At 47.5% G+C, this 7,528-nt stretch overlaps 1 protein-coding gene across 1 annotated transcript in view; it reads left to right on the forward strand.

Moving 5' to 3' along the window:
- The window catches only part of LOC115103355 (anion exchange protein 2-like), a 66,050-nt gene that overhangs the window by 49,365 nt on the left and 9,157 nt on the right, over nucleotides 1-7,528 (forward strand). The window contains exons 8-19 of the mRNA XM_065005958.1: nucleotides 755-935; nucleotides 1,544-1,679; nucleotides 1,880-2,078; nucleotides 2,297-2,402; nucleotides 2,692-2,876; nucleotides 3,392-3,611; nucleotides 4,292-4,495; nucleotides 4,691-4,839; nucleotides 5,148-5,342; nucleotides 5,921-6,127; nucleotides 6,255-6,344; nucleotides 6,438-6,604. Coding sequence (XP_064862030.1) covers nucleotides 755-935; nucleotides 1,544-1,679; nucleotides 1,880-2,078; nucleotides 2,297-2,402; nucleotides 2,692-2,876; nucleotides 3,392-3,611; nucleotides 4,292-4,495; nucleotides 4,691-4,839; nucleotides 5,148-5,342; nucleotides 5,921-6,127; nucleotides 6,255-6,344; nucleotides 6,438-6,604 — 2,039 coding nt within the window. The remainder of the gene's footprint in view (nucleotides 1-754; nucleotides 936-1,543; nucleotides 1,680-1,879; nucleotides 2,079-2,296; nucleotides 2,403-2,691; nucleotides 2,877-3,391; nucleotides 3,612-4,291; nucleotides 4,496-4,690; nucleotides 4,840-5,147; nucleotides 5,343-5,920; nucleotides 6,128-6,254; nucleotides 6,345-6,437; nucleotides 6,605-7,528) is intronic.

A 7,528-nucleotide genomic window follows, 5' to 3' on the forward strand; every position in this document is an offset into this window, starting at 1 on the left:
AGGATCCTGGCAGGGTTGTTCTGGATGTTTTGGAGCTTCTGGAGACTCCTGCCAGGGTTCTCGATGAAGAGTATGTTGCATTAGTCCGAGGGGGAGAGCATGTACAGAACAAACAGGATAGGGTCCAAGAACAGATCCTTGTGGGACACTGCAGGTGATGTGGTGGGAGCGAGACTTGGACCCATACTCAGTCCTGTCTAAGAGGTAGGAGTGGAACCAGCTCAGAGCTGGTCCAGATAGTCTGTTGTGTTCCGGAGGCGCTTCAGGAGGATGGGATGATCGACAGTGTCAAACGCTGCGCTCAAGTCCAGGAGGATCAGAGGACAAGGAGAGCCTGCATCAGCCGCCATCAGCAGGTCGTTGGTGACCCTGAGTAGGGCCTGTTTCAGTGCTGTAGGCCGGCTGGAAACCTGACTGGAACTTCAGCAATTGGTTGTTCTGATTGAGATGGTCTGGGAGCTGCACAGCAACCACTTTTTCCAACACTTTGGAGAGGAAGAGAAGATTGGATATTGGCCTGTAATTAGCCAGCACTTCCGGGTCTAGGGTGGGCTTCTTCAGAAGGGGGCTGATGACAGCGGTCTTAAATGCAGGTGGCCAGATTGGAGGGAGTGGTTAACAATCTGGGTTGTTAGAGGGCTGAGTGCAGAGGGGCATGATTGGAGCAGGGCTGTTGGAACAGGATCCAAGGTACAAGAGGAGGTTTTCATTATGGAGATAGTTTTCTATATTGTATGTGTGACCTCTCTTCCAGGTGTTTGTAGAGCTAAACGAGCTGGTGATGGATAAGAACCAGGAGTTGCAGTGGCGGGAGACGGCTCGCTGGATAAAGTTTGAGGAGGAAGTGGAGGAGGAAACGGACCGTTGGGGAAAACCCCACGTCGCCTCGCTCTCCTTCCGTAGTCTCCTGGAGCTCCGAAAGACCATCTCCCATGGTGAGAGAAAGAGGGGAGAGTGAGGGAAGAAAGGGAGGAAAGGTAGGTAGGATGAGTGAGGAATAGAAGGGGGAGGAGGGAGAGAAGGAGTTGGGAATAGAAGGGGAGGGGGGGTTGGGAAAGGAGAGGGTGAAAGAGAGAGGTGAGAGGGGAGGTAGAAAAAGTACAGATGAAGATAGGGAGGAAGGGAGAGATTGGGGAGGAAGGGAGAGATTGGGGAGGAAGGGAAGAAAATTGGGAGGAAGGGAGAAAATGGGGAGGAAGGGAGAGATTGGGGAGGAAGGGAGAGATTGGGGAGGAAGGGAGAGATTGGGGAGGAAGGGAAGAAAATGGGGAGGAAGGGAGAGAATGGGGAGGAAGGGAGAGATTGGGGAGGAAGGGAGAGAATGGGGAGGAAGGGAGAGATTGGGGAGGAAGGGAGAGAATGGGGAGGAAGGGAGAGATTGGGGAGGAAGGGAGAGATTGGGGAGGAAGGGAGAGAATGGGGAGGAAGGGAGAGATTGGGGAGGAAGGGAAGAAAATGGGGAATAAAAAAAAGGGATGGACAAAGGCAAGAAAACGAAACAGTTAGTTGTGTTAAATGTAAACTTTGGGGATGTGTTCTTTAGGTGCGGTGCTGCTGGACTTGAAGCAGAAGACCTTGCCTGGCATCGCCCATCAGGTGGTGGAGCAGATGATCATCTCTGATCAGATCAAAGTAGAGGACCGGGCCAATGTCCTCAGAGCCCTACTACTTAAACACAGGTATGTCTCTCCTCTAGCTGTCTATGATCCGCCTGCTACCCTGCTATACGTACAGTCTATCACTAACATAGACACACGGTACATATTCACAGTGTTTATTTACATCATTTGTCACTTCTCAAACTCAGGTATTACTTTAGTTGTACTACACAAACTTAGTTCAGCTGTTCTCTCTCTCTCTCCTCGCCTCTACCCCACAGTCACCCGAGCGATGAGAAGGAACACAGCTCTTTCACGCGGAACATCTCTGCCGCCAGCCTGGTCTCACTGATGGTGAACCACCAAAACAGCAGCAACCACACAGGCCAAGCCGAGCCCTCTGTGACTGACCCCCTCATGGATGGAGGAGGGGCTGCCGGCACCCTCACAGACACCCGCATCGACGTGGAGAAGAGCGAGGTCTTGGAAGTGTGGATGTGTCTTTGTGTCTCTGTGTACGGGATGTTTGTGTGTCTGAGCGTTTTTGCGAGCTCTGTGTATTACTGTGTTGTTTGAGTTGTGTTTGTGGTGTGTGTGTATTTATCTTTGCCCTCTTGTCTTGGGTGAGTGTTTTATGTTTTTTTTTTGTCTGAATGTGTGCGTATTGTTGGTGTCTAAACTCCAGTGTTCATCTACAGAAAGACAATCCTCCCATATTGGGCATGCACAGGTCCAAGTCCAAGCATGAGCTCAAGTTGCTGGAGAAGATTCCGGAAAATGCAGAGGCCACTGTCGTCCTCGTAGGTGCGCCTTGCTATTTCACTCACATTTCCAGCCATGAGGCAGACGTTCCCACATTGGTGGCAGAGCCGATAGTGTCAATTATAGTAGTTTAACATTTTTGTTGTTGTTATTAATATCTGTATTAAAGCAAGAATTTTTGCATGATCCTCCATTAGGATTTTGCTTCAATTGTACTCTAGTCTAACACACTGGATCTGAAAGTGAAAAGCCCCACTGAGTCTGGTAGTCCGATCATCCTAAATTCAATAATCCATCAACTTCAATTAAATGTAATAACTGTCTCCCGCAGGCGCCGTGGCCTTCCTGGAGCAGCCTTCCATGGCGTTTGTGCGTCTGCAGGAAGCCGTCCTGCTGGAGTCCGTGCTGGAGGTTCCTGTTCCTGTGCGTTTTCTCTTCCTCCTCATGGGCCCACCCATTGCCAACATTGACTACCACCAGATTGGCCGCTCCATCTCTACACTTATGTCTGACAAGGCGAGTTAACCGTTTGGTGACCCATACTGCCCTGTTGTGGATCAGTTGGTTATACTGTTGTGTGACCCATACTTCCCCACATGTGGCTCAGTTGGTTATAGCGTGGTACTAGCAACACCAAGGTCGTGGGTTGAACTCCCACAGGGAGCACATACACATACAACAAAAAACGATGCAGTCACTCTCCTGTAGATCACTTTGAATAAAAGCATCTGCTAAGTGGCGTATCGTTACTGTCTGATGAAAACCTTGGAACAATTTTCACAAATGTTCATTATTTTATTATTATTATTTTTTGTCTATTGAAAGCAGTAACTCCCCTCAATGTACTCTGAACATTTCATGACACTAGGACCAAGAAATGTATTCCAAATAGCTTCTGAAGTTTGGTGATTGTATGTTCGTTAATGGTAAAATATGGCAGTTTTATTCCATTTCCTGAAAAGTTTCTGCTTTAGAGATAAGAGATTTTCATCAGACAGCAACGATATATTATTGTTATTATTTTACCGCAGCACTTCCATGAGGCGGCATACTTGGCGGACGAGCGGCAGGACCTGCTGAATGCCATCAACAGCTTCCTGGACTGCAGCATCGTGCTGCCGCCGTCTGAGGTGGGTGGCGAAGAGCTACTGCGCTCGGTGGCCCGCTTCCAGAGAGAGATGCTCCGCAAGAGAGAGGAGCAGCAGGGCAAGGAGCTCAAGGTCAAAGAGCCAAAGAGCCACAAGGATAAAGGTAATAGAGACAGGCATACACAGATATACATACGTATACTACAGAGGAGCAGCAGGGCAAGGAGCTCAAGGTCAAAGAGCCAAAGAGCCACAAGGATAAAGGTAATAGAGACAGGCATACACAGATATACATACGTATACTACAGAGGATCAGCAGGGCAAGGAGCTCAAGGTCAAAGAGCCAAAGAGCCACAAGGATAAAGGTAATAGAGACAGGCATACACAGATATACATACGTATACTACAGAGGAGCAGCAGGGCAAGGAGCTCAAGGTCAAAGAGCCAAAGAGCCACAAGGATAAAGGTAATAGAGACAGGCATACACAGATATACATACGTATACTACAGAGGAGCAGCAGGGCAAGGAGCTCAAGGTCAAAGAGCCAAAGAGCCACAAGGATAAAGGTAATAGAGACAGGCATACACAGATATACATACGTATACTACAGAGGTGCAGCAGGGCAAGGAGCTCAAGGTCAAAGAGCCAAAGAGCCACAAGGATAAAGGTAATAGAGACAGGCATACACAGATATACATACGTATACTACAGAGGAACAGAAGGGCAGACTACAGACCAAAAGCCCAACGATTCCATGGTCAAGGGTGATAAAGACACATACTGAAGGAAAGAGCTTGAGGGATGACCACCAAATAACCCCCTTTTCCTTCTCTCTCCCTCAGCTCTGCAGGCGCCTTTCAAACCTGGGGTCGACCCTCTGCGCCGTTCAGGCCGCCTGTTTGGGGGTCTGATCCGTGATGCCGCACGGCGCTACCCCAAATATGCCAGTGACTTACGTGACGCGCTCAACCCCCAGTGCATGGCCGCCATCATATTCATCTACTTCGCTGCCCTGTCGCCCGCCGTCACCTTCGGAGGACTACTGGGTCAGTCAGTCAGTCAGTCAGTCAACCATTGGGGGAGGGAGGGAAGTCAGGGAGACAGTTAAAAAGAAGAAGGACAATATTGGAGCACTGACGAAACATTTTATGAATCGAAACTAAGCTAAAAAAAGAGGGATAGAGTATATTGGTAGTCATGTCATTTTGAGTCGGTATTCACTTCCTCTTCTTCTTCTCTAGGTGAGAAAACAGGGGGGTTGATTGGCGTGTCGGAGCTGATCATCGCCACGGCAATGCAAGGGGTTATATTCTCCCTCCTTGGGGCGCAGCCTCTCCTTGTGGTGGGCTTCTCTGGACCCCTGCTGGTGTTTGAGGAGGCCTTCTACTCGGTGAGCAACTAGCCTAATTCTTCCTAACTCCCCCTTCTCCCCAAATTGGGCACTTGTTCACTCACCTGCAAAGAATTTACAAAGAATTAACTGGTTGCAAAATTCCTAAGAGTTTTCTGTTTAAAAAAAAATCACCTTTAGAGGAGTTGAAGGATTCCTTTCCTTCCTAATTCCAAAAATCCTTCAACATAAAAAAAACCCTGAAAACTTTGTGGAAGTTTCTGGAAATGTGCAACCCTAGCTGGTGTAAGGAATATGGTTAAATGTGCGCATGATAATGACGCTTTCTGAACGTCACCCAACATTAGTTCTGCAATGCCAATGACATGGAGTATCTGACGGGCCGGGTATGGATTGGCTTCTGGCTGGTGCTCATCGTTGTCCTCATAGTGGCCTTCGAGGGAAGCTTCCTGGTCCGCTTCGTGTCGCGCTTCACCCAGGAGATATTCTCCTTCCTCATCTCCCTCATCTTCATCTACGAGACCTTCTCCAAACTGGGCAAGGTGAGGTTGGAAGGAAGAGCGGCCATAAACACTGGGCTGGAGCTGATTGGGTTAAATTGTCCACTGGCTAACAAGTTTGCCATTCATAGCTAGCATAAATGTAGTAACGAGGTCAATGGAACTCAACCAAAACAATAGAAATGCCATGGAAATGCGTGGGGGAAAGATGCCGAAGGGGGAAAGATCCCGAATCTCCTCATTGCCCCTCAGCAAAAAAAGTTACAATACATCAATCGTGACGGATTTGACGAATATCCACTTTGTGAGATCAGATTGGTTGAATGTCAATGATGCCAATCCGACATCCTTCTATCTCCACGGTCTACGTTCCATTGACCTCTTTACCGCATCTATACCGTTGCATGCATTATGACACCGCCGAGAGCATTTGAAACTGAAGTCATCTACAGCACACCTGAAACAGATGTCATGGTGCAGGAAGGAATGAGACTAATAAGAAAACTGTCTGTCTGTCTGCCTCTGTCTGTCTGTCTGTCTGTCTGTCTGTCTGTCTCTGTCTGTCTGCCTCTGTCTGTCTGTCTGCCTCTGTCTGTCTGTCTGAATGAAAACCGACCCAGATCTTTCAAGAGCATCCTCTTCAACGCTGTTACCTAGTCAACGGCACATGGACATCATCATCATGCAACCACACTGTGGTCGACGTGCCTGACAAGGTGGTAGGAGAGCCCAACACAGCCCTTCTGACGCTGGTGCTCATGTCTGGAACCTTCTTCATTGCATTCTACCTGCGCAAGTTCAAGAACAGTGCCTTCTTCCCTGGCAAGGTAAGTACAGACCAGAGCCATACAGTGTTGGCCAAGGGAGAAAAAAAAAGTTATTATTCAAAATGCCTTGACACTCGTGGCAGTAAGCAACCATATCATATTCAGTCCGACATGTTCTGTGTCTCAGCTCCGTAGGATGATTGGAGACTTCGGGGTTCCCATCTCGATTCTCATCATGGTGTTGGTGGACTACAGCATAAAAGACACCTACACCCAGGTGAAATATAGGTCACGATCAAATATAAAGAGAGTCCAATCAGAAGTGAGAATAGCTCAGGTTGACCTTTTCCCGTTGACCCCCCCTATACAGAAGCTGAGCGTGCCCACAGGCTTCTCGGTGACCAGTCCTGAGAAGCGGGGGTGGCTGATCCCTCCGCTGGGCTCAGACGGCCAGTTCCCTGTCTGGATGATGGGTGCTAGCATCCTACCCGCACTGCTCGTTTTCATCCTTATCTTCATGGAGACGCAGATCACCACGTAAGGAATCCCTCTAACCCCTCACCTCTGCAACCCCATCTTACATACAGTGTTATAGAGCTATTTAAAATATATATATATATATATATATAAGTAATGGAGCCAATGTGTGACATTGGGGTCAACATTTCAAAATGGTTTGAAACAAACATAAAAAGGATTTTTCATACAGTTCCACATGTGTACTTAGAGGAATACAAGTGAATATATATGCGAATCGGCCCATAACTCCACCAATACAACCACATAGGCTTAGGATTATACATCCTTTAAGCAGGGTTCATACAGACAATGAAGTTCACAGAAGTAGAAATAAAAAACGTTGGTTTCTTTTACAGAAACAAAGCATGTCTGACTTTTGTTAATAAAACATTTGTTTTACTCCTGGCACCATTATGGCACACTGGGTCTCCCTAGTGGCACAGCGATCTAAGGCACTGCATCTCAGTGCTAGAGGCATCAATACAGAACCTGGTTCGATTCCAGGCTGTATCACAACAGGCCGTGATTGGGAATCCCATAGGGCTGCTCACAATTGGCCCAGCGTCGTTAGGGTTTGGCCGGGGTAGGCCGTCATTGTAAATAAGAATTTGTTCTTAACTGACTTGCCTAGTTAAATAAAGGTAAGTGGTCTCAATTGGGCTACCCTGAATAAATACAAGAAACAAATTAAATAGGAAGTACATTGTCCAGGCCATTTTTATGTCTATTTCATATTATGGAGATATTATCTATATGCATGCAGCAGCAACTACACTTAAACCACTTGACGCTGTTTTCCATTGTGCACCTTAGGCTTATTACTGGTGATGGTTCTAGAACTCACCATTGTGCACCTTAGGTTTATTACTGGTGATGGTTCTAGAACTCACCATTGGGCCCTTAGGTTTATTACTGGTGATGGTTCTAGAACTCACCATTGGG

Source organism: Oncorhynchus nerka, linkage group LG20 (genome assembly GCF_034236695.1).
Source record: "Oncorhynchus nerka isolate Pitt River linkage group LG20, Oner_Uvic_2.0, whole genome shotgun sequence".
NCBI lineage: Eukaryota > Metazoa > Chordata > Actinopteri > Salmoniformes > Salmonidae > Oncorhynchus > Oncorhynchus nerka.